This window comes from Leuciscus leuciscus (assembly GCF_965113295.1).
Source record: "Leuciscus leuciscus genome assembly, chromosome: 23".
Lineage (NCBI taxonomy): Eukaryota > Metazoa > Chordata > Actinopteri > Cypriniformes > Leuciscidae > Leuciscus > Leuciscus leuciscus.
The window spans coordinates 22705068-22732060 of NC_138747.1; the positions used below are offsets into that span (position 1 = coordinate 22705068).

Sequence of the window (26993 nt, forward strand, 5' to 3'; positions counted from 1 at the left end):
GGAGGGTGCTCCGGGAGTATGGGGTCCGGGGCCCTTTGCTAAGGGCTATCCGGTCCCTGTACGACCGGAGCAGGAGCTTGGTTCGTATTGCCAGCAGTAAGTCAGACTTGTTCTCGGTGCGTGTTGGACTCCGGCAGGGCTGCCCTTTGTCGCCGGTTCTGTTCATAATTTTTATGGACAGAATTTCTAGGCGCAGCCAGGGGCCGGAGGGGGTCGGGTTTGGGGACCACACGATTTCATCTCTGCTCTTTGCGGATGATGTTGTCGTGTTGGCCTCATCAGACCAGGACCTCCAGCATGCACTGGGACGGTTTGCAGCCGAGTGTGAAGCGGCTGGGATGAAGATCAGCACCTCCAAGTCCGAGGCCATGGTTCTCAGTCGGAAAAGGGTGGCTTGCTCGCTTCAGGTTGGTGGAGAGTTCCTGCCTCAAGTGGAGGAGTTCAAGTATCTTGGGGTCTTGTTCACGAGTGAGGGAAGGATGGAACGGGAGATTGACAGGCGGATCGGTGCAGCTTCTGCAGTAATGCGGTCCCTGTACCGGTCTGTCGTGCTCGATTTACCAGTCAATCTACGTTCCTACTCTCACCTATGGGCATGAGCTGTGGGTCATGACCGAAAGGACAAGATCCCGGATACAAGCGGCCGAAATGAGCTTTCTCCGTAGGGTGGCTGGGCGATCCCTTAGAGATAGGGTGAGAAGCTCGGTCACTCGGGAGGAGCTCAGAGTAGAGCCGCTGCTCCTCCACATCGAGAGGGGTCAGTTGAGGTGGCTCGGGCATCTTTTCCGGATGCCATTTGGACGCCTTCCCGGGAAGGTGTTCCGGGCATGTCCCACCGGGAGGAGACCCCGGGGAAGACCTAGGACACGCTGGAGAGACTATGTCTCCCGGCTGGCCTGGGAACGCCTCGGTGTCCCCCCGGAAGAGCTGGAGGAAGTGTCTAGGGAGAGGGAAGTCTGGGCATCCCTGCTTAGACTGCTGCCCCCGCGACCCGGCCCCGGATAAGCGGTAGAAGATGGATGGATGGATGACGGTGAGTAAATTATGATTTTTTTTTTTTTTTTGAGTACACCAAGTACTTTCAATGCATAAGTTTTTGCTGTGGTTTCAAAATTGTATGGCCAATCACTGGTATTGGTATCAATACCAGACATTTCACTGGTATCAACTACTAACATTTTGGTATTTTGTAACTCTAGAACAAGCAATATCCATGATCTACAATGCACATACTCTCTGAGGGTGAATTGTGCCTGACTCAGGATGGCAGATTTTGAGGACACAGCACTGGCGGACTCCACTAGCACCCTGGCTGAACGGAGCGGCTGGCACAAGACATCCGTCACCTGAAGCTGCATTGAAAAACACAGACAGTACAGATTATCTCAGAGCAAAAAAAGTTACTTGGGAATTAGGAAAAACAAACCTCAGTCTTATCACAAGACCAGACAACTGAAAGATGTCAGAGTTTGGTAAATACCCTTAAAAGAGTAAGGGTGTGATCACACTTGTAGTTCGGTTCTTTTGGTCCAGACCAAAAAAGAAAACAATACATTTACGGCCCCAAGCGAAATTTAAGAATGAACTGATGTGACGTCATTTCGACCAAAACGAACTTTGTTTAATGTTTGTTTTGGGAGTTCAAAACAGCTTGCCAAAGCGAACTTTCCAGAAGAGTTCACTACAGCTGGCAAACACCTTTGTACTACCATTGGTCCGCAGCGATTACGTAATGGGAAGGTGTGCAATGAGGCTCCGTCTTTTTTCATGCAGAAATCTTTTACAGTTAATTTCTCTTCATTGAGGTCAGACATCCGCGAGTAAAAACATGGAGAGCCACTTTATAGTAGAAAATTTAGTTTTTCTTTTGATGAAACAAGACACTGACACTGTTTTTCATGTTTAATATAGTAAAGCTGCTTAATTAAGCAATCTATTGTATTAAATGCTATATAAATAAAAATGAACACAGAACTGACCGAACATCTAAAACAATGCTGTGTGCAGGGCTAAAAATGCTCATTGAATTGGTGTACATATGATGCCATTTTTTACCACTCATGAAGAGCTTAGAAAATGTGTAAAGCAGTCAACAGTACCAGGAATTCCTCCGTTACACATACAAACAAAGATCAGCTGCAAGTACAGTTGCGATTTTGCCCATAACAATTTAGTACAGGTGTCGGAACTATGACAAGAAAAAGCAGGTATGCCTAAGCATTCTGTCCACAACACGTACGGTTTTTGGTTTGTTTAGATGTCTAAGTTTATTTTAATCAAACCAAACCTGCCAAGTGTGAACACACCAAGTCTCTCTACTGGTAGCAGAGCATGTGCACAACATGCTTGTGAGTCGTTTTCACACTCCATCTTAAACATCCAATATTTGGATCATTTTCACTCTGTGAAGAATACTCAATTTCTGACGTAGGACCCGGAAGCGCTGTACTGCATTTACTAAGCGAATAGCGTAGGAGATCTGACACAAGAGATATTTTTGAATAAAGTCATTATTAAATTTTTTTTGCGCACAAAAAGTATTCTTGTCGCTTCATAACATTACATTTGAACCACTGTAGTCGCATGGACAATTTTAACGATGATTTACTACATTTCTGGGCCTTGAAAGTTGCAATGACGTTGCTGTCCATGAAGGGATCAGAAAGCTCTCGCATTTCATCAAAAATATCTTAATTTGTGTTTCGAAGATGAACATCACTTGCGTGTTTGGAACAATGTTTTAATTTTTGGGTGAACTAACACTTTAATAGCATTAAGCACTGGTTTCACGTTTATTAAAAACTCATAGTAACACAGTGTCTACACCGGATGCAATAAAAAACAATCTGTGTTGTATGTCACACGCATCACATACATGACCAGCATCGGCCAATAGTGAGCCTACGTGCTGATGCACAACACAGAAGCGCTGTTACACTACGTGAACTCACCAGAGGCCCACATAGAAGAAAATGAATAGTTGAATAAAGTCGTTATTTTGGGGGTTTTTTGCGCACAAAAAGTATTCTCATCGCTTGATAAACTTATGGTTGAGTCACTGTAGACTATTTTACACATTGTCTTTACTAACTTTTCTGGGACGGCAAGTTTCAATAACATAGAAGCCTATGGAGGAGTGAGACAGCTCTCAGATTTAATAAAAAATATCTTAATTTATGTTCCGAAGATGAACGAAAGTCTTACGGGGTTGGAACAACATGAGGGTGAGTAATTACTGACAGAATTTTCATTTTTGGGTGAACTAACCCTTTAATTTCAACTTCAGCCTGGCATTTGTAATGCTTGGATCTTTAGAAAGGCTATTTGACGATCTTATCCATCAACAGTATTGCTCTTGTGATTGATGGACAGACATGAGCTGTTCAAAACACACCTTCTTGATATATTTATGGCAATGACGCATGTTAAAGGGCATATGGGGGAGAATTGTAACATCACAATTCTCACGATTTCAAATCCGGACATTTGAGAAAGGTAGAAAAGAACAATTCATATTTTAAATTGGGAAGAGCTTTGAAACTTGCAGTATGTTTTTATTGCAGAATAACATCTTATGTGTAAATATCAAGTACATTTTGATTCTTCATTTCATAACTCCTTTCATAGATATTTACAGAGTACACAATTAAAATTGAGGCCTACCTGGAGGAAGGGCTGGCTGTGGGATACGGCAGCAGGGCCCTGGGCACTGACAATAACAGGCACATGGAAGTGATTGTTGGAAAGAGCTGCAGCCGCACTGGCCACACTGAATGCCTCTGAGAGAGAGTCCCAAGACTTCTTACTGAAGATGGAATTCACCAGCTGGATTACCTGATCCTGTGATGGACAAGTGTGTTTTTACTCCAATTTGTTGTTAAAACATAAACATTTAAACAATAGTAAACTGTAGGCTAATAACTTAAATAAGACATCACAAAAAACATCGAAAAAATAAGACCACTAAAAGGGTAAGTAAAAATATAATGAATATGTAATATAGTGCATATTTATGAAAATGCTCCACTCTAGAGTTATTTTTTCTAACTTACTAATGGTTTTATGGGTAATTGACTAGCTTTCAATATACAAGTATACAAGTTAAAATTGTTGATTTTTTCCCATGATTCATTTCAGTACAAGTAGTACTGTTTATTTTAACATACCTTCTGATGTTCATTCATGTTTATTTCATGCTGTAAATAGTAGTAAGAAGGAGTCATGTAGTCATGTAAAAACCTCTAGTCAAACATTTGTCGAATTCGCGAGATACAAAGCAAATTTGTTTGAAAAATGGCGCGCTGCTAACAAGGTGGTCACGTTTGAGCAGCTTAAAGAGCTAATACTGTTGGAGGAGTTTAAGAATTGTTTACCAGAGAAAATTGTGGTGTACTTAAAGGTACAGGGGGAGGGTGCTGTGAGGTTTTGTGCTCGTGCACGGCTGCACGCGAAGTCAGAGCTGAAGAAAAAGCTGGCTCAAAACCTCACAACACCCTCCCCCTGTCAGTGATTGGTTGGAACACTATTTGTTTTGGTTTTGAGTGTTTGGCTAAACCATTTGTTTTTGTGTGCAGATCTCAGAGCCTAGGCTGCCTACAGAGACGCGTTTTTTTGACGGCATGCTTATGGGGCGGGCAGCTAGCGGATCGTTAGGAAAGATTAGATGAATGTGATAAAAAATATTTTTGGGCCTGAAATCACTGATACCACCTATAAATGAGCAGAAAGTTTCCTCTCTTTCTGAGGCTGCTGTTTTTTCTGATGAGTTTGTGCTTACTCATAGAGTAATTTTTTCATTCTCAAAGCGTAATTTCCCTGATCGTACTCGAGGGATACCGCAGCGGTGCCTAAGAATGTATCCACTGTAGTCGATAGTGAAAGCCGTGAATGTTTTTATTGCCATGAAGTCGGTCACCTCATTGCTACTTGTCCTGCTTTGAAACGCAAAGTTATTAGGAAAGCAAATCCTTCGAAAAGTGTTTCATTGGTTGAACGACAGATTTTGTCACCCGAGCATGTATCTTTGAATACAGTGATTGGGTCTACTTTTGAACCGTTTATTTGTGATGGAGTTGTATCACTGAGCGAAGATGAGTCTGAAACAAAGCGTATCCGCATCCTAAGGGATACCGGCGCTGCACAATAATTTATTTTAGAAAGTGTGTTATTCTCTAAACAATCAAGTTGTGATTCCGATGTGCTAGTGCAAAGGATTGATCTTGCAGTAGTTAAAGTTTCTTTGCACAATGTGTTCTTGCGATCTGGAATCATTTCAGGAAACGTTAAGCTGGCAGTCTGAGCTGAACTACCTGTGAAGGGTGTATCGCTCATTCTGGGGAACGATTTGGCAGGTAAAAAACTGTCTTCCAGAAGTAATAGATGTTCCTAATGTGAACGAGGGAGATGTGTTGAAGGATGAATTTCCTGATGTGTTTGGCACGTGTGTGGTGATACGAGCTCAAGCTCGTAAATTTATGGAAACTGTAGATCTTTCTAATTCCTTTGTGTGCTGAGGATTTTGCCCAGACAGAGAAGGAAGCTGAGACAGTTGAGATAGATGTGTGTGCACTTCCTAATGTTGATCTATCCTTTGGTAAGCCACAGTTAATCAAAGCACAACATGTTGGTCAAACTTTGAGTCACTGTATTGCAGTTACTGTTGACCCATCTGTGCTGTCAGAGCATCCTGTGGCGTACTACCTTGAAGATGGTGTACTGATGCGTAAGTGGACTCCAAGTCACACAGATAATGACTGGAGCACTGTCTTTCAAGTTGTTGTCCCGAAACCTTACAGAGAACAGGTAATGAGTGTTGCGCACAATCATGAACTTTCTGGTCATGTTGGTATTCGAAAAACATACGATTATTTATTGAAGCATTTCTTTTGGCCTTCGATGAAATCAGATGTAGCCAAATTTTGTAAATCCTGCCACGCTTGTCAAATGGCGGCCAAACCAAATCAAGTGATTCCCCCAGCCCCACTGAAGCCAATACCAGTGCTGGGTGAACCATTTGAACGAATTCTGATTGACTGTGTTGGTCCATTGCCCAGAACGAAGTCTGGAAACACTTATCTTTTAACGCTAATGTGTGCGTCGACCAGATTTCCTGAGGCAATACCACTACGTTCTCTCAAAGCTCCTGCGATTGTCAAAGCAATTGTTAAGTTCTGCACTACATTTGGAATGCCAAAATACATGCAGTCTGATCAAGGCACCAATTTTATGTCCAGAGTGTTCGCAAAGGTAATGAAACAGTTAAATATCAAACATCAGGTATCCAGTGCGTACCACGCTCAGTCACAAGGTGCTATCGAACGCTTTCATCAAACATTAAAATCAATGCTTCGAAACCTTCTGTGTTGACCATGAAAAAGAATGGGATGAGGAGATCCCGCTCCTGTTATTTGCAGTTCGTAATACTCTTCCCCGTCACTCGGGTTCAGTCCCTCTGAGTTAATCTTTGGACACACGGTTCGTGGTCTATTGAAAATTTTGCAAGAGCAAATTCTTTCTTCTAGACATCCGTCTCAAACTACCAGTGTCCTAGATTATATCAGTGCATTCCGCAAGCGACTACACACTGTGTGGGAGTTGGCAAAACGCTCACTCGGTTCAGTCCAAACCCAAATGAAAACTAGCTATGATCAGAAGGCTGTATAGCGTTCATTTAAGACTGGAGACAAAGTTCTCATTTTACTTCCAGTGCCAGGTTCAGCACTCCAAGCTACATTTTCTGGCCCTTATGAGATTAAGGAGAAGCTAGGAGATACTGACTATGTTGTTAATACCCCTGACCGTAAAAGAAAGTAGGGATGTCCCGATACCACTTTTTCACTTCCGATACGATACCGATGCTGCAGCTTTGGCTATTTGCCGATACCGATATCAATCCAATATTTTTATTTTATTCTTGAACTAATACTACTAATAATAAAATACATGGAATCACTTTGCTCAATTAGCCACATAATAACCTCTCACTCAAATGGAGAACAAATAGTATATAGTCCACAACAACAGTTGATAATGAAAGACGGCCACCCTTTATTCAAAAGACCTTGAGATATGTTTGCTAATTGTACCTGAATGAATTTAAAATTAATTTGCTATATTTCAGATCAATATATTTGTTTCCTTAAAATTTTAATTAACTTTAACGTTATTCTCATCTGAATTATAAATAATTTATTTCTGTATAAAATAATACTACCATTAAAAACACATTTGATTTTCTTTTTTAATCAATGTAGAATGTGTAACTTCAAAATAAACAGATTAGTGCTCTGTTTTAGGACAAGAAATGAAAACCAATGCAATATGATGAATGTCCAAAAGATGAGAATTTTTGCTTTTAAACAGCGTGTGTGTGTGTGATTTTGGTTGGGTGACAGTTGTAGGTTACAGTTTGACAAGAGTTTACAGTTTGACAAAAGCACAATGTTGTGTTTTACACAAATATAAGTAGGCTAAACAATTTTTGCTGTTTTAATGATGTCCTGTATGAACAAAATTACGGAGTATGTTTTTATGTTTCCACTGTTCGATCGCACCCGTGCCTCTCTCTCTCTCTAACACACACACACACACATTCCAGCATTGCAATCTTGACATCGCAGCCTGTTCATTTTGCTGCGTTCACATAGTCTAATGAACATAGATACATGGGTCTATGTATACCCATAGACAGTATAGTTCACACCAAACGCGAATAGAGCGTCAAATTCGCGTCTAGTTCGATGCTTGAACAGTTTGAATCCATTCGCGTGTCCAAAGCGAATAGGACGCGCATTATACAGCATATGATAAAGCCAGCGTTTGAAGCGAAATAGACTCACGTTCAGAGCTAAGGCGGGGCTACGGATTAGGTGTCCCTAAAGAACCCGCATATGTCTATGCTTGTATCTAACAGTAGTTCCGCATTACATTAATTAATGTGCACGCGAGTTTTATTTATTTTTATACCGTGTATTCTCCGTGTAAATCCATGCACTGAACCGTGACGCACGTATGTTCAATACGAATACATGTACCATTCCACCCCTAATAGGTATCGGATCATAGGTATCGGATCATATTTTTTTCTCCCCTCTGATATCCGATCTAGCATTCTGGGCCAGTATCGGCACGATACCGATGCTGTGGATCGGATCGGGACATCCCGAAAAGAAAGTCACGAGTTTGTCATGTGAATATGCTTAAGGCATACGTGTCACGTTCCGATTCTATGGAGGTTAACTATTGCTGTTGCTACTGCTGTACCAGTTACTGTGCCATTGTCAGAATATTCACCTGAAAGTGATGATTTGAGAATGAATAGTGCCTCGTTCTTGTCTGCTCGTTTACCAAATTCTGAAACTTTGAGCAAACTTATAAAAAAAATTGTCACACTTATCTCTATCTGCCCAGGCTGATATTACCAATCTTATTAGTAGGTATCCGACCTTGTTTAATGATTTTCCTTCAACTACCCATGTAATAAAACATGATATAGATGTTGGTCTGCACGTCCCAGTTAAACAATGCTTATCGTGTCAACCCAGTTAAAAAAGAACTAATGAAGCAAGAAACTCAGTACTTGCTAGAACATAATTTAGCAGTTCCTAGTGCCAGTCCATGGTGTTCACCATGTCTACTCGTCCCCAAGTCAGATGGTACCTCAAGGTTTTGTACCGACTATAGGAGAGTTAATGCTTTAACCAAAGCGGATTCTTTTCCGCTTCCTCGCATGGAAGATTGTGTTGATCGTGTAGGTAACGCAAAATTTATGACTAAACTTGATCTGCTTAAAGGGAATTGGCAGGTGCCACTAACAGAGCGAGCATCTGAAATCTCTGCTTTTACCACCCCTGATGTGTTTCTACAGTACCGAGTAATGCCTTTTGGACTTCGCAATGCTGGAGCTACATTTCAGAGTTTAATGTCCATAGTGTTGTCTGATGTGTCTAATTGTGAAGCTCATCTTGATGATGTTGTGTGCTATTCAGATACGTGGGAAGACCACCTCAGAACCTTGGACGATGTCTTCAAACATCTGAGAGATGCTAATCTCACACTGAACTTGTCAAAATGCGAATTTGGTTGTGCCACTGTTACGTGCCTAGGAAAGGAGGAGTCAGGTTTGTCCACTTAACTAAAAAATACAAGCTATCCTTGATTTCCCCGTTCCTAAGACTAGGAAAGAGCTCCGTCGATTCCTTGGAATGACTGGATATTACCGCTGTTCTTGCAAGAATTTTTCTGACGTTGCTTGTCCTCTCACCGGATTATTACGTAAGGCAGTCCCATTTAAGTGGTCTTTGGAATGTCAATTCGCTTTTGGAAGCTTTGAAAACTTTGCTTTGTAGTGCCCCTGTTCTTGCTGCCCCCTGCTTTGAACAGCCTTTCTTCTTAGAAGTTGATGCTAGTGGTACTGGTGCGGCTGCCGTCCTACTTCAGAAAAATGCTGCTGGTTTAAAATCACCCAATTAGTTTCTTTTCCACAAGCATCAGCTTAACTACAGTACCATCGAAAAAGAAGCTCTTGCCTTAATTCTCTCTGTCCAACATTTTGAAGTCTACATTGGTTCGAGTTCACACAGCCTGTTACTGTTTACACTGACCATAACCCTCTTATATTTCTTCAACGCATGTCAAATGCTAATCATCGTCTTATGAGATGGTCACTGATCTGCCAAAGTTACAACTTGAAGATATGTCATAAAAAGGTTATCGACAATGTCATTGCTGATTCACTGTCCTGTGTCAATCAGTAAAACAGTATGTTAGTCATTTGCTCATTGATTCCATTCTGTCCTGTGTATTGTCTGTGCATGTGCTTGTTTGTGTTGCAGGTGGGCGGTATCTGGTGATAATTTGTTGGAGGCTGCGATTGGTTCTCCTCCACACCTGATCCAGATATTAGGACTGCCCCAAACACTCAACAGGGCCGACTATTCTGCCATCGTTGATTGTTACCACTTTGCTATTGTTTTGTATCATCGTCTATTCTAGAGTGTCGTATCAGAGAGTTTGAGAGTGTTTATTTGAGATTGTGCTGTGAGTGATATTTGGAGATTGTGACTGTGATTTTGAACCTCTGATTATCCTTGTTAACTGACCCACGCCTGTTTGACTACGGTTTTGGATTCTGTTTTGCATTGTTTGCTACGGACTTGTACATTAATCTCCTGTAAATATTTATATATATATATATATATATATATATATATATATATATATATATATATATATATACACTCACCAAAAGGATTATTAGGAACACCATACTAATACTGTGTTTGACCCCCTTTCGCCTTCAGAACTGCCTTAATTCTACGTGGCATTGATTCAACAAGATGCTGAAAGCATTCTTTAGAAATGTTGGCCCATATTGATAGGATAGCATCTTGCAGTTGATGGAGATTTGTGGGATGCACATCCAGGGCACGAAGCTCCCGTTCCACCACATCCCAAAGATGCTCTATTGGGTTGAGATCTAGTGACTGTGGGGGCCATTTTAGTACAGTGAACTCATTGTCATGTTCAAGAAACCAATTTGAAATGATTCGAGCTTTGTGACATGGTACATTATCCTGCTGGAAGTAGCCATCAGAGGACGGGTACATGGTGGTCATAAAGGGATGGACATGGTCAGAAACAATGCTCAGGTAGGCCGTGGCATTTAAACGACGCCCAATTGGCACTAAGGGGCCTAAAGTGTGCCAGGAAAACATACCCCTCACCATTACACCACCACCACCAGCCTGCACAGTGGTAACAAGGCATGATGGATCCATGTTCTCATTCTGTTTACGCCAAATTCTGACTCTACCATCTGAATGTCTCAACAGAAATCGAGACTCATCAGACCAGGCAACATTTTTCCAGTCTTCAACTGTCCAATTTTAGTGAGCTCGTGCAAATTGTAGCCTCTTTTTCCTATTTGTAGTGGAGATGAGTGGTACCCGGTGGGGTCTTCTGCTGTTGTAGCCCATCCGCCTCAAGGTTGTGCGTGTTGTGGCTTCACAAATGCTTTGCTGCATACCTCGGTTGTAACGAGTGGTTATTTCAGTCAAGTTTGCTCTTCTATCAGCTTGAATCAGTCGGCCCATTCTCCTCTGACCTCTAGCATCAACAAGGCATTTTCGCCCACAGGACTGCCGCATACTGGATGTTTTTCCCTTTTCACACCATTCTTTGTAAATCCTAGAAATGGTTGTGCGTGAAAATCCCAGTAACTGAGCAGATTGTGAAATACTCAGACCGGCCCGTCTGGCACCAACAACCATGCCACGCTCAAAATTGCTTAAATCACCTTTCCCATTCTGACATTCAGTTTGGAGTTCAGGAGATTGTCTTGACCAGGACCCAACCCCTAAATGCATTGAAGCAACTGCCATGTGATTGGTTGATTAGATAATTGCATTAATGAGAAATTGAACAGGTGTTCCTAATAATCCTTTACAGGGTTCTTGCAGGTTTCAGCAAGTCAAATTTAAGACCTTTTTAAGACATTTTAAGACCATAAAGTTTGACATTTAAGACCTACACGACGCATTGCCAAAAAAAAAATTCAAATCAAAGAATTCATTTTATTTCAATGAATTAAGTCATTGAAAAAACATTAATTTAATTTACAGATAAAACAATCACATTAGTAACCTTCTACACCCAACAACGTGTGTCAGAATCAGAATCAGATATATAATTTTTTTATAGAAAATTGTACTATGCATATTATACTGTAAAAAACACATAGGCTAATTAGTTGATTTTAGTTGATCATAACTAGAGATGAAATGGCATGAACATTTCATTTCAATGATTATAGTGACAAAAATTACCACGGTTATCACAGAATCCTGTTCAAAAAGTACTAATACAACACAATGTCGAAAACCAGCAAATAACAAATAAAATTAGCATCAATATGCACTTTTTTTTTACATAAACATTAAAATAATACCATTAAAAATGATAGCCAGATTTTAAAAGTGTCTTGCAACATGTTATATACTAACATGTACAAGTTCAAATAAAGTTTAGACAAAAAAGTTTTTTTATAAAAAGATAAACCTCACATATTTCAGACTTTAAATCATTTTTTATAAAAAGATAAATTACTGACATTTACAATGCACTTTAGCTTATCTTTTATTATTAATAGTAAAATTTGGTCGGATTTTCCCGTGGCGTCTGTCGTTGCTATGCAACCATGCACTGCGCTCTCCACAATGACAAAGAAGTTTTAGTGGCTAATGGATTTCCACCGGCGAGAAACGCTTGCTGTAGCTCTGCTTCAAGATTTATTTACGGAGAAGAGAAAAACACCCTTAGTGTTTGGGTGCACCCGCATCCTTCCAGTTGAGTGAGCTTTCAATGTTGTCACGGAAAGGGGCGAAGCTGATTGGTTGGTTCTTGTCACATGACCTGCGGTGCGTTTGCGGCATTCTGAAGAGTTGAGATTTTTTTTTTATCTCGCTGCGCCTGGAAAAAAACGAGTGCGTCGCTTCAATTATGAGCGCGTGCCTACATTTGAACGAACTTGAGCACGCAAAAGATGCGATATGTGAACGGCCTGTTGGCGAGACCTTTTTTAGACCTGACTAACTGAAATTTAAGACCACGGATGAAAATCTGCCCGTTTTTAAGACATTTTAAGGCCTTAAATTTAAAGTTCAGAATTTTAGACTTTTTAAGACCCCGCGGGAACCCTGCTTTAGGTGAGTGTATATATTTGCCAAATTAAGGGAGGTAGCGAGGTTGACGTTGAAGGGGTTGAAGTTTTTTTGACGGCCTGCTTATGGGGCGGGCAGCTAGCGGATCGTTAGGAAAGATTAGATGAATGTGATCATTTATGTTTGGGCCTGAAATCGCTGATACAACCTTTAACTCTTAAAAAACAGAGATTCTACTTATTGGACAAAACTTCAACGCTTCACCTAGAATATTGTCAAACAATTGATGGCAGCTCTGTCAAGTCTTCGTCGTCGGTTAGGAACCTGGGTGTGCTCTTTGATACCAATCTTTCATTTGAAAGTCACGTTTCTAGCATCTGTAAAACCGCATTCTTCCATCTTAAAAATATATCCAAATGACGACATATGCTTTCAATGAAAAATGCGGAACAATTAGCATGCGTTCATGACCTCAAGCCTAGATTATTGTAATGCTATTATGGGTGGTTGCCCTGCACGCTTAATAAACAAAGTCCAGTTGGTCCAAAACACAGCAGCTAGAGTTCTCACAAGAACCAGGAAGTATGACCATATTAGCCCGGATCTGTCAACACTGCATTGGCTCCCTATTAAACATCGTATACATTTTTAAATATTGCTGACTACTTACAAAGCACTAAATGGTTTAGCTCCCCAGTCCTTGAGCGAGCTCTTAACGCATTATAGTCCTTCATGTCTATTGTGATCTCAAAATTCTGTCCAGTTGATAATACCTAGAATATCAAAATCAACTGCTGGCGGTAGATCATTTTCCTATTCAGCACCTAAACTTTGGAACAGTCTCCCTAACATTGTCCGGGAAGCAGACACACTCTTGTCAGTTTAAATCTAGACTAAAAACGCATCTCTGGCGTTACCTGGCATTCACATAGAACATTATACATTTCTATTATTCAAATCAGTTAAATGATTATTAGGCTGCATAGACTAGGTCAGACGGAACCAGGGACACTTCCTATAACACCCGATGTACTCATTACATCATAAGAAGAATGGCATGTACGCTAATGTTAGTCTTTCCGTTTATTACGAGGTTTACTGAAGTCAGACGGATCCGGGCCGCATCCAGATCAGACGGTGAACCTGTGCCTGGATACGACCACAACGCATCCCTGAAGTGCCAGCCTCATCAGCCCTGTGAAGGCCTCAAGGACACCTCAACAAACCCGTCTCCATACCGGCGTGATGACTCCGACCTCCAACCAGATGGAACTGGATAAATATTGTGAATGTTCTGATCCAATCTAACTTCTAACCTGTAATGTTGCCTGAATCATAATCATACACTGTTCGTTCGTTGGCCAGAGAACTGGCCCCCGACTGAGCCTGGGTTCTCCAAACGTTTTTTTCTCCATTCTGTCACCTGATGGAGTTTTGGTTCCTTGCCACTGTTGCCTTGGCTTTTGGCTGGCTTAGTTGGGGACAATTTTCTTCTAGAAACAAACTTTGTTGTATTATTTTCATGTTATCACTGTGAAGCTGCTTTGATACAATCTGTATTTTAAAAAGCGCTATATAAATAAAGGTGACTTAACTTGACCACAAATTAATAGAAAATAGCAAAAAAATGTATCTTGAGATTTTAGAATGCATATCAGTATTAATTAAAATCGAGAAATCAGTAGTTAATCCAGCACTAGTGTCACACTGGCATGTTTACCTGTTGTAGTTTATATTCGTTGTGTGCATGAAATAGACATAGACAGTCAAAACACACCATTAGAATAGCACTAATTAAACGTCAGTGTTTCAGTCAATTATTTCGGCCCACTAAAACAATTCCGGCTGTCCAAAATTGCTTTCGGACAAATTTTTTGGTGCATCACTGATAGAGTCACTGATCCATCTCTACTAGGAAAATGTTCTACATACACTACCAGTCAAAAGTTTTGGATCAGTAGTTTTTATGTTTTTAAAAGAAGTCTCTTCTGCTCACCAAGGCTGCATTTAAAAACAAACAAACAAACAAAAAACTAATAATGTTAAATATTATGACAATTTAAAATAACTTTTCTATTTTAATACATATTAAAATGCAATTTATTCCTGTGATCAAAGCTGAATTTTCAGCACTCCAGTCTTCAGTGTCACATGATCCTTCAGAAATCATTCTAATATGCGGATTTGATCATTATTATTATCAATGTTAAAAACAGTAGTGTATAATTTTTTTCAGGATTCTTTGATGAATAGAAAGTTCAAAAGAATAGCATTTATTTGAAATAGAATCTTTTGTAACATTATAAATATCTTTACTGTACTTTTGATCAATTTAATTCATCCTTGATGAATAAAAGTGTTGATTTCTTTTTTTTCTTTCCCCCCAAAAATTAAATAAAAATTCTTACTGACCCCAAACTTTTGAACGGTAGTGTTTAATTTTACATAAGCTTTCGATTTCAGATAAATGCTGTTCTTTTGAACTTTCTATTCATCAAAGAGTCCTGAAATAAAAATGTAAATAACTTTTCAACATTGATAATAATGAGAAATGTTTCTTGAGCATCAAATCATCATATTAGAATGATGTGACACTGAAGACTGGAGTAATGATGCTGAAAATTCAGCATTGATCACAGGGATAAATTACACTTTACTATATATTCACATAGAAAACAGCTTATTTAAATTTTAATAATATTTCACAATATTACTGTTTTTTTAAAAAATCAAATAAATGCAGCCTTGGTGAGTAGAAGAGACTTTTTTTTTTAAATATTAAAAATCTTACAGATCCAAAACTTTTGACTGGTAGTGTATTTCTATATTTATTTTGAACTCCAAACCTCTTTCAGGGGGGGCTCCATGTCCACATGATCAGACAGGGCGTACGCAGCAGAAACAAACAATGCTGTGGCCTCCAACCCCTCCTCAAACTGAAGATACTCTCCTCCTAGATCATCTAAACGGGCAGCCAGATCCTACAATAAAGAAAGGAGTTTGTGGAACAAAGCATGTGACAAAACATAAAAGTTTGAAAAACAGTGCAACAAATTAGATTGGTCTTTGGTTGACTGTTAAAAACATTTCTGGGTTATATTTAATCCCAAAATGTACAAATTCTTAAAAAAAAATTAAGCCTAGTATTCAAGGACCACTAAGATTTATTATATTTTGCACTTATAATTGTAATAATAAAGCATTTTTAATTTCTAATTTATTTATTTTTTAGAGTTTTGTATGAAATGTGACCCTGGACATGTTTTGTGAGATTCACCCATAGTAACAATCATAACATTAATTGTTATTAATGTAATTACTCCATTTCTCTAAATTAACTTATGCAAAGTCACCTTTTTATACTAACTGAATTACATTATAAATAAAGGCAGTTCCAGTGTTACTCGTGTTATTTTAGTATTTCTATTGTTTATTCTCCAGCTTACAGCTGATTGTTCCATAGCTAATAAATCAGAAAGGATGTGCTAAACTCTCACACCTCAATCTCCTCCAGGATATCTCCAAGTTCAGCTTGCTGAGAGAGACGAGACGCAGTCTGCAGTGCCAGAACGATTCTGTCAGGAAAAGAGAAAATCAGAGATATGTCTCAAAAGTTAACGAATAAAGATTCCACAAAGAAAGACTTAAGAAAAAATAAATGTTAAGAAGTGTACTTACGCTAAGACATTGTCCTCTTTGGAGATGCGAGCTTTTAGGGCACTGACCACTTCCTGTGAGGCCAGAGGTAACCCAAGGGAGCTGAGAGCACTCACAGACTGATGGATCTGAGATGCAGTGGAATCCTCACTAACTGTAGCCAACAGCAAATCACGCGTTTCATTGGACAAAGAAATCTGTCAGGATCAAAATACAGCAATAGTTATTACAGGACCGTAATAAGAGCATTTCACTTGTATTCGCAAATGTGCATGCGTGACAAAAACAAACCTCATTGATTCTTGTGCATTAAGCAAACACGGTTGGGCATTGTGTTTACCATATTTAATAAGCTTTATGTAGACAGCTTTCACAGTTACATCACTGCAGTTGTGTGTTGGGGTGGCAGAAAAACAGTGGTAACAAACGGAGAAAACGGGCGAGATCCACAGAATAAGAGAAAAAATGATTGTGCCTTTGGATGTCAGAATTGAAAGACAAAATAAATAAATAAATTCTATGGTTGTAAACCATTAATTGGACAGACTAAACTTCGATTACCCTACTATTAAAGCATGAATTTGATGTAAACAATAGATCTACATAATATTTACATAGGCAGTTCATAGGGGGCATAATGTGTTAGCCATACAATCTGACTAATAAAATTTTGGTCGACTAAGCCTCTTCTAGTCGACTATTAGGGGACAGCCCTAAAAATGTCAAATTAATATTTAGTGTTCAATTATTTACTTATGTGGCAAGTAGCAGCATAATAAGCAGAATCATTTTGCAGTGAGGTCTTGTATCACCCTGAAGAGGTTTCTTTTGCAGAACAGTCTGCTGACTGTACACCATCTTCACAACTATGTTCCTTTTTAGAAAGAAATGATATCTGCAAGGATTTTCAGTCAGTATTTAGACTGTACCATAGTACTGAGACAGCTCTCATTAGAGTCACAAATGATTTGCTCTTATCATCCGATCGTGGTTGTATCTCTCTATTAGTGTTACTCGATCTTAGTGCTGCATTTGACACTATCGACCACAACATTCTTTTAAATAGACTCGAAAATTATGTTGTCATAAGTGGAATTGCATTAGCATGGTTTAAATCATACTTAACTGACCGTTATCAGTTTGTAGCAGTAAACAAAGAGATGTCATATCGATCAAAAGTTCAGTATGACGTACCACAAGGCTCAGTACTAGGACCGTTGCTGTTCACTCTGTACATGCTACCCTTGGGAGATATCATTAGGAAGCATGATAATAGTTTTCACTGTTATGCTGATGATACGCAGCTCTATATTTCTTCACGCCCTGACGAAACTTGCCAATTCACAAAATTAACAGAATGCATAGCTGATATAAAAAAACTGGATGACTAGCAACTTCCTACAACTTAATTCTGAAAAAAACAGATTCTAATTATTGGACAAAAAAACGTCCTCACGTAATAATCTAGAATACTGTCTAACACTTGATGGCTGCTCTGAAAAGTCTTCGTCGACGGTTAGGAACCTGGGTGTGCTCTTTGATACCAATTGATACTCTTTGGCCAAGCATACACATACAGTAACACATTATAGACTTCTATAATTCAATGTTAGGCTTGCATAGTTTAGGCCAGCCGGAACCGGGAACACTTCCCATAAATCCTGATGTACTTGTTACATCATAAGAAGGATGGCGTCTACGCTAATATTAGTCTCTCTGTTTATCCGAGGTTTACCACAGTCCGCCGGATCCTGGCCGGATCCAGATCTGATGAAGGACCTGCGCCTGGACACAATGACAGCGCAGTCCTGGGCCCGTATCCCTAAAGAATTTTTGTGCAAAAAGTGGCTCCTAGCGGCCAAATTCTCAGAGTCATGACGTTTTCTTCGAATTTCCCCTAAAAGTGACACGAAAATCCCAGTTAATATAAAAGCTATTCCTCAAGATTCCTAGCGCTTAAAAGGGCTCCTAAGGCAAGATCTGCTAAGAGCAGAGAAGAGGACTTTTAGTGGCTTAGGAGTTCCCCTAAGCAGCTGCACAAAACCTTTTTTTCTCCATTTTCTGTGTTTGTAGGATATTTGTTAACAAGCCTTCATAAATAGACCAGCCAGCAATCACAGACATTGATAAAAGCTGAGCCGTGTTACCCTCGTTAAGACCACACTGAGTTGTAACGTTGCAATTTCTACTTCATTAAGGACAGCCCCTTGAGATAGGCCATCTTGTTTTCAATGGGGTCCATATGGGAGTGAAAGTACAAAATATGCCAGCTAGGATATTAATATGAGCAAATAAGACATGAATCATTATTTGAACAGGGTGTAATGAGCTTAAGTTTTCACATATTTTAGATTCTAATGTTAGGCTATAACCCCTACAGCTTACTATTCATTTTTCAGATATTTTCTTGAATGTGAAATATTATTTACAATTACAGTCTTCATAAGATTAGAGTGTATAATTATGTTTATTGATTTGAGGGTACATCCTTTGCTCATTATCACCAAAAGTAAATTTTCATCAAACTTGTAGGATCAACCAATCACGGCTTTTGAAATGATGACTCATACCTAGCAACGGGGTCAACCACACCTCCTCACTAAGATAGGATTTTCCATCCATTCCTTGCTCAGAGTTCACTGAAAATGTTCTGGAATCACTTCTAAGCTAAAACTCCTGTCAAGGAATTTTTAGGTTAAGTTAGGAGCTCTCTGAGAGGATTCTCAGAATCTTTAGGGATACGGGCCCTGAAGTGTCAACCAGTCCCTCCCCTGTTTACTGAAGTCAGCCGGATCCCGGCCATAGCCAGATCAGATGGTGGACCTGCACCTGGACCCATCCATGAAGTGCCAGCCTCATCAGCCCTGTGAAGGCCTCATCGACACGACAGCCATCGGCACTGATCCTCAACAAACTCGCCTCCATACCGGCGTGATGACTCCGACTTCCAACCAGATGGAACTGGATAAATATTCTGAATGTTCTGATCCAATCTGACTTTTGACCTGTAATGCTGCCTGGATCATAATCATACACTGTTCGCTCGTTGGCCAGAGAAGAACTGGCCCCCGACTGAGCCTGGGTTCTCCCAAGTTTTTTTTTTCTCCATTCTGTCACCTGATGGAGTTTTGGTTCCTTGCCACTGTGCCTTGGCTTTTGGCTTGCGCAGTTGGGGACATTTAATATTCAACAATATTATTGATCTGCCTTACTCTTAAGGTGGACGATGACGCAATTTTCTTCTAGAAACAAACTTTGTTGTATTATTTGTCAGATATGTATTACTGTGAAGCTGCTTTGATACAATCTGTATTGTAAAAAGCGCTACATAAATAAAGGTAACTTGACTTGACACTATCCCTTAGCCTTGCCGTGAGCCCCCAGTTTGGAAACTACTGTGTTAAGGGAATATAGTGAACATTGATGCTCCCTGGGTTTTGTGGCACATTGTTGGATTTTTAAGGGACCGAATGTTCTAGTATTTTACAACTGAGACAGCCATTAAATTGGCTGACTCCCTGGTGAGTCCCCCGACAACTGAACTAGGGAGCAGTGTTAATTTGTTAGTGTTAACGAAATCTATGACGAAAAATGTTTGTTGACTACCTATTTTTACCATGACTAAGACGAGATGATAATGAGATGACACCAACATCATTAAACGATAACTGTGAATCTGTGACTATATCAACGTGAAATATGATATGTTGATGAAAACAGACAAAATAACTAAATGTGGTTAACAAAATAAAAACTTGACCAAAATCACTCAGACAAAACAATACAGACTGTTTTTATAGTTGCCAGATTTCAAGAATTTAAATTCCTCAATCAGAGCTTTTCTGTTAAAAAAATAAAATAAATTCTAACCGGTGTTTTACTTAATCTATGCAATCTGGCAACCACGCGCATGCGCTCTTACACTGCGGAAGAAGCGCAGTGAAAACACAGACAAACAATTAAGTTGGAGTTCAGCAATCTTCATTGAGATATTTTGTTTAACGAAAGCGTCATTCAGTCGCTCTGTATTCTGTCACGAGCCGCTTGCGCTGTTTGCTGCAACTAAATCTGCGATCAAAGTGCAGGCTAATATCCAACTTAGAAAAAGGGATATGTAGAATTGCACATGTGCTACTGCTAAGAGTGCAATGTTATTACAGCCTATTACCTTGATTCAAATTTCTCATCAGCTTAATTGAATTGGTCTAAAGCGAGAAAAATTATAAAGACTATTTTTTTGTTTAAAGACTACATATAAAATAGCTACCAAAATTTATGTTGGTAACTGTAGTTTGACAAAGTAATGACTAAAAATGTACAAAAATGCAATTACTTTTCGTCTACTAAAACTAATGAAGACAAAAATGACTCAAATGTGACTAAGACTAATAAGCATTTTTGTCTGAAGACTAAATCAAAAATGGCTGTCAGAATTAATTGCTAGGGAGCTGGAGCTAAACTGTGATTAAAACAAAAAGGAGAGACACTATGTATGTTACCTCACATCCAGAGAGAGCTTGGCTGGCTTCTGCCGCATAAAAGAGCGACTCGACACTAGAGGGGTCTAAGTTTGACTTGATAAACCGGCATTTCTCCTGAGGTAGAGAGGAAAGACAAAATTAGAGACAGTGATAAAGACTAACTAACATTAACCCCCGGTTTCACATACAAGGCTTAAGCTAGTCCCAGACTAAAATGCATGTCTGAGCAGCTTTAACTGAAATGAATTTGCACTGAGATATCTTAAAATATGTCAGTGCCATTGTTTTGTCTCAAGATGCACACCAGTAATGTTTTTTTCTAAGGCACATTTATAAAAGCTAAGAAACCGGCATATGTGTAAGAAAAATTTACATTTCACCAATATGAAAGATGTTTTTTCTTACATCTGCATCCGCAACAAAGATTCCCAACTTGTGAAGTCCAACAACAGAGTAATAAGCAGATTTGAGGTCAGTGAGGGGTTGGCTCAATACAGCCTGGAGTCTGGCCACATCGGTGGGGGTCAGATGATGGGACGGCGTCAGGGTCTGGGTCTCAAAAACCAAGGACAGGACCAGCAAGCTGAAGAAACCTTCAAATGGGTACATGTACAAACGGAATGCAGTTCATTTGATGACGACACATCAGCATTTTAAGGAGACAAGCAAGGAAAGTGTTTGGATGCTAGGAAAGCATAAGGTGCATGTTGTGGGTGTGGAAAGATCTAGGTTGTTTAAAGTGGAAATTATGTAAATTGGATGTCTGAAAGCACAACCTTTAAAAAAAAAAAAAAACTTTTAAAGAGATTGCCCTCAAAAAGAGCAATTTCTAGCCGATTAAATATTTTACAGCTGAGCCTAACTTGAAAAGTGTATATTCACTAAAGAAATGTCCATGCACTTTCCAGGCCTAGAAATCACAATATTAAAATCCATCCATCCAGTGCCATCCAGAAACTTGCGCTCTGCAAGTGAACCCCGTCTTGTGGTGCCATCTCAAAGAGGCACAAAATCTCTTTCTCTGACTTTTTTTCTGGTCTGTTCCGTGCTGGTGGAATGACCTGCCTAATTCAACCAGAGCTGCTGAGTCCGTGGCCATTTTCAAGAAACGGCTGAAGACGCATCTTTTTCGGCAACACCTGATCCATTAATACGAACACTTTATCATCTATTCTATATCTATTATCTTAAAAAAAAAAAAAAAAAAAAAAGTACATGTACTGCGTTAGATTAAACTGGGAAGGGTCATAGCACTTGCATATTGCTGTCCTATTGTTAGTTTTTCTGCTTCTATTGTTCTCATTTGTAAGTCACTTTGGATAAAAGCATCTGCTAAATGAATAACTGTAAATGTAAAATTCCCAGCTAGAACCCAAGAATAAGTGCACTTATTTAGCTTTTTATTACCCAACAACAAAAGTGAATACTTTAGAACTTTAAGGGGCGTTTTCCCAGACAGGGTTTAAATTAAGACAGGAGTAGGCCATAATCTAGAATAGTTAATCGTGGCTTAAAAAATGGCTTTCTGAAACACAGATTTAAGTACAGATAACTAACACCTGGACTATGGAGTCCTGAACTGAAATAAACCAGATTCATTTAAAACCAACTGTGCTAATCTGAATTAGCATGATAGAGGTTGCCTATAAAATATGGAATGGACAAAGAAAATCTTAAAATTGGATGAAACTGAGAAAGCCAATCAAAGGAAAACAATGACAGCAAAAAAAAAAAAAAAAAGACTGCAATCAAAAAAAAAAACAAAAAAAAAAACACTTTACTGAACATGAGAAAACTCTTTTAAAGCAAATAGCAAAGAAAAATTGCATACATCAGCTGTGGAATCTACTAAGCCCCTAAAGGGACATGGTGAAAGAAAAATAATATAATATAGGAGAAAAAAATATTCGTCAATGCTTTTGTGTTCTCTCACAAAGTTTTGCGCTCCCCCGAAAGAAATTTGCATTCGCTAGTAAAATATTTTGCGTTCCCTCAAAAAAACGTTTATAAAAATAATTTGAGCAAACAGCTTCCTACTCTACCCACTCCAACCAGGATTCAAACCAGTGGCTCCAGTATAGAAGACAGACATGCTAACAAGGACACTACTATCTAGCATCAGTTGCTAATGCACCTCTTGAGGCCAGGGAAGTGAAGTTTACAGGCACAGCTCTTACTTTCTTGCCTCTGTTACATATACACACACACACACACACACACACACACACGTGTGTGTGTGTGTGTGTGTGTGTGTTGTGTGTGTGTTGTGTGTGTGTGTGTGTGTGTGTGTGTGTGTGTGTGTGTGTGTGTGTGTGTGTGTGTGTGTGTGTGTGTGTGTGTGTGTGTGTGTGTGTGTGTGTGTGTTGTGTGTGTGTGTGTATATTGATTATCACTGACATAGTACAAGTAATGCATGTGTCTTCTTTGAAACACAACATTAATCTAAAGTTAAACCTGCCTCCTGGTAGGTTTAAATTCATCCTCAATTTAGTCCTGGAGTAGCTCTAGTCTTCCTCCAGGAAATTAGCTTATTGAACTCAGGACTAGACCAAGTCTAGGATAACTATTTAAAACCATGAGAGACAAAATATTTCTGTTAATCTGGTTTAAAAAGCCATTTTATTCCAGGACTAGACTTAATCTCTGTCCGGGAAGCCGCCCCTAAATATTAAACACCAGAAATGACATGTGTCCACTATAAATGCTACTATATTAAGAAGCTATAGTACTGTTTTTGCTACTGTTAACGAGACTATACATTTCTAATCAAACGTATACAGACTCTGGATAAATACACCGCACAACACTATTTAAATTTTTTTATCTAATATCAAATGTATTATGTATTAATATCAGAATAAATGAAAGTGCTGATTGACTGGGTGGCGAAAGCTGCCTGCGAGAACAACTATTCGAATACATTTTGATAAAATGCATTCATAAAACTGCCTAAACATATCAATAACGCATGACTGTTTACTCATAATGTGTTTTAATAAACATAAATATTAAATATATCGTAAAACGTGCAAAAAATGACACTTACAGAGATGAGCCATGTCGCCTAATGCAGCGTCACCAAAAGCTCAAAGAACTTCCGGGACACTCGGATGAAACCAATTTTACCGGTGTAGGGTGAACTATGCGTTCATGCGATCTAATAAAAATATCAAATATTAAAAAATAAATAAACAAGCCAATATTATATGCTATATATACCATATAAAACATATATTTTATAAAAAAAATAAACTTCGCATATACTTAAAATGTATGAAACGGGTATTACATTGAGGCGTAAACACCCCTACAGACTAGATATGGTGTAAGCCAAGTCATGCAAAAATGAATGAAACGTGTGAGATGTTAATACATGTACTTCTAAATGTCTTTTTAATAATAGTGTACGTTAAAATTAACATATTTTAGAAATGATCACGATGATACCGTTTCTGTGAAAATTAAAAGAGACTCTCGCGCACTGAAGGACCGAAGGTGTGCTGTGCTTTGTGTCTGTTTGTGATTGGTCATTCCAGTACTAGTTCTCATTCCAGCCAACCAGATCCCTTGTGGCGGGTTCCTGCCGATTAAAAACAATATTACAAACTTTCCGTAATATTCCTGTTAAAGAGAGCGTTACGTATTACGAAAATCTGTTATATTAAATTCCTATAATAAAGGCGACTTAAATTTGATTGATTTTGACTCTTGAAACAATCTTCAATTTGGTGTAATCACACGACATGTCTTTTCCATAGGTCTTTTCTCAATTAGGTGGTAGGCTACACTTTTCTTTTTAATGTGCGATTATTCTATTAGTAATTTTCCTATAAAACTCTCCAATTATCATAAACAAATGCCTTTGGCTTTGGGACTTATTTACAGGCGGAAATTTCCCTCAGAAATTTTTCTCAACAAATAAAGTCAAATAAATATCCTATCAAATGATTTACAGATTTGATCTTGTGAAGCATTTTTTAGCAGAAATTTAGAAGCAACATTGATACATCCTACTCTTTTTGTGAAGATTCTTTTGTAGGCCAATTGTTTTGGGAGTGTCCTTTTGCTCAGTCTTTCTGGAGTAATGTCAATACCTTGATTGTCCAAAATGTGATTTTTCCTTATCTTATAGACACATTATTTTGGGGTTTTATATTAATGACAAGAATTTAATCAAAGCAAGTTTTTGTATAAACCTCCTTTTATTTATTGGAAAGTTGTATATCCATAAATGTAAATATGCAAAAAGTAAATCCTTCTTTAACATCTTCAAACAAGAATTGAATTTGTACTTAAATACAATTTAATGTCAGTAAACAAGAAAGCTTTAGAAACATCTAATTTGTGCAATGTTTAATAATCTTTTTTATAATATGCTTTTATTAATCTTTGTGCAATCTTTGAAAGATTGTTTGTTATTGTATTTTCTGTTTGTTAAAATTGTAAAAAAAAGAAAAAAAGCCTAATGTTTAGTATGCTACAGTGTTGTCACATGACAAACATTAATTCAGCACAGCTACATTCCTTTCAAATAAATGTGCTAACATTCTTTTTATTGTGCAAACAAAATAACTTTCGACTGTCATCTGTCCTTGATCTAACCCATACAAATTATGTTTGTTGGTGTAGTCAAGTTGATTCTGTGAAATTAAATCGTATTTTTCACTTAAAATCAGTTCATGACGTGTGGGGATGGTGGGACTAAATATCATATCCTCCACAACTGACTGCAACCTGGCATTCAGATCTGCCTCCATGTAGTTAGCAACGCCCACTTCCTACGATCTAATCAATTCCAGAAAGACAAAATCAAGTCCATGTCCTACATTTTTTCTCTCATTCCAGAAGCCATATTTGTCAAAATAGGGAAGAAAATACTACTTCCGTTTCATGCCAACTTTAATACTTAAAGGGGCGGTTTCCCGGACTGAGATTTAAGCCTAATCCTAGACTAAAATTGCCCTTTAAACCAGATTAACAGAAATCTGCTTTCTCAGTCAAGGCTTTAAATAGTCCTAGATTTAGTTTAGTCCAGAGTTTAATAAGCTGATTTCCTGGAGGAAGACTAGAGTTACTCCAGGACTAAATCGAGGCTTAGATTAAACCTACCAGGAGGCAGGTTTAACTTCAGATTAACATTGTGTTTCAAAGTGGACACGTGTATTACTTGGATACACACACACACACACACACACACACACACACACACACACACACACACACACACACACACACACACACACACACACACACACACACACACACACACACACACACACACAATTTAATGTATGTGTGTGTGTGTACATATATATATATATATGAAGAGTTCAGATGCAAAAGCCTCTAAGTGCCATCTGAAATTTTCTTTTAGAATGATCATTTTTATCAAGCTCGTATATTTAAGTTCAGTAATTTCACCTAAATGGCAGTAAAAATTACCTATTAAATGTAATTTAAGTGAAATTACTGAAATTAAATATACAAGCTTCATAAAAATGATCATTCTAGAAGAAAATTTCAGATGGCACTTAGAGGCTTTTGCATTTGAACTCTTCATATATATATATATTATATAATATATATATATATATATATATATATATATATATATATATATATATATATACATATACATATATATATATATATATATATATATATATATATATATATATATATATATATATATATATATATATATAAATATATATATATATATATATATACTACCGTTCAAAAGTTTGGGGTCAGTAAGAATTTTAATGTTTTTAAAAGAAGTCTCTTCTGCTCACCAAGGCTGCATTTATTTGATAAAAAAAAAAAAAAGTAATATTGTGAAATATTATTCCAATTTAAAACAGCTGTTTTCTATGTGAATATACAGTAAAATGTAATTTATTCCTGTGATCAAAGCTGAATTTTCAGCATCATTACTCCAGTATTCAGTGTCACATGATCCTTCACAAATCACTCTAATATGATGATTTGATGCTCAAGAAACATTCATTATTATTATCAATGTTGAAAACAGTTGTGTACACATTTTTTTCAAAATTCTTTGATGAATAGAAAGTTCAAAAGAACAGTATTTATCTAAAATCTAAAGCTTTTGTAACATTAAACACTACCGTTCAAAAGTTTGGGGTCAGTAAAAAATTTTATTTTATTTTTGGGGGAAAGAAATACAAATAAA

The 26993-nt window shown here is 38.2% G+C and overlaps 1 protein-coding gene and 1 long non-coding RNA gene across 2 annotated transcripts in view; one reads left to right on the forward strand and one right to left on the reverse strand.

The window, feature by feature from the left end:
• The window catches only part of rpn2 (ribophorin II), a 42296-nt gene extending 18325 nt beyond the window's left edge, over positions 1-23971 (reverse strand). The window contains exons 1-8 of the mRNA XM_082156756.1: positions 23844-23971; positions 21203-21390; positions 20816-20911; positions 16338-16513; positions 16159-16234; positions 15506-15640; positions 3664-3840; positions 1234-1352 (exon numbers count right to left, since the gene is read on the reverse strand). Coding sequence (XP_082012882.1) covers positions 1234-1352; positions 3664-3840; positions 15506-15640; positions 16159-16234; positions 16338-16513; positions 20816-20911; positions 21203-21390; positions 23844-23856 — 980 coding nt within the window. The 5' untranslated portion in view covers positions 23857-23971. The remainder of the gene's footprint in view (positions 1-1233; positions 1353-3663; positions 3841-15505; positions 15641-16158; positions 16235-16337; positions 16514-20815; positions 20912-21202; positions 21391-23843) is intronic.
• LOC309488552 lies at positions 12747-20807 on the forward strand. The gene is made up of 3 exons (XR_014202173.1): positions 12747-14244; positions 19655-19913; positions 19959-20807. It is a non-coding gene; the product is annotated as an uncharacterized lncRNA (long non-coding RNA).
• Positions 23972-26993: the final 3022 nt, after the last annotated feature.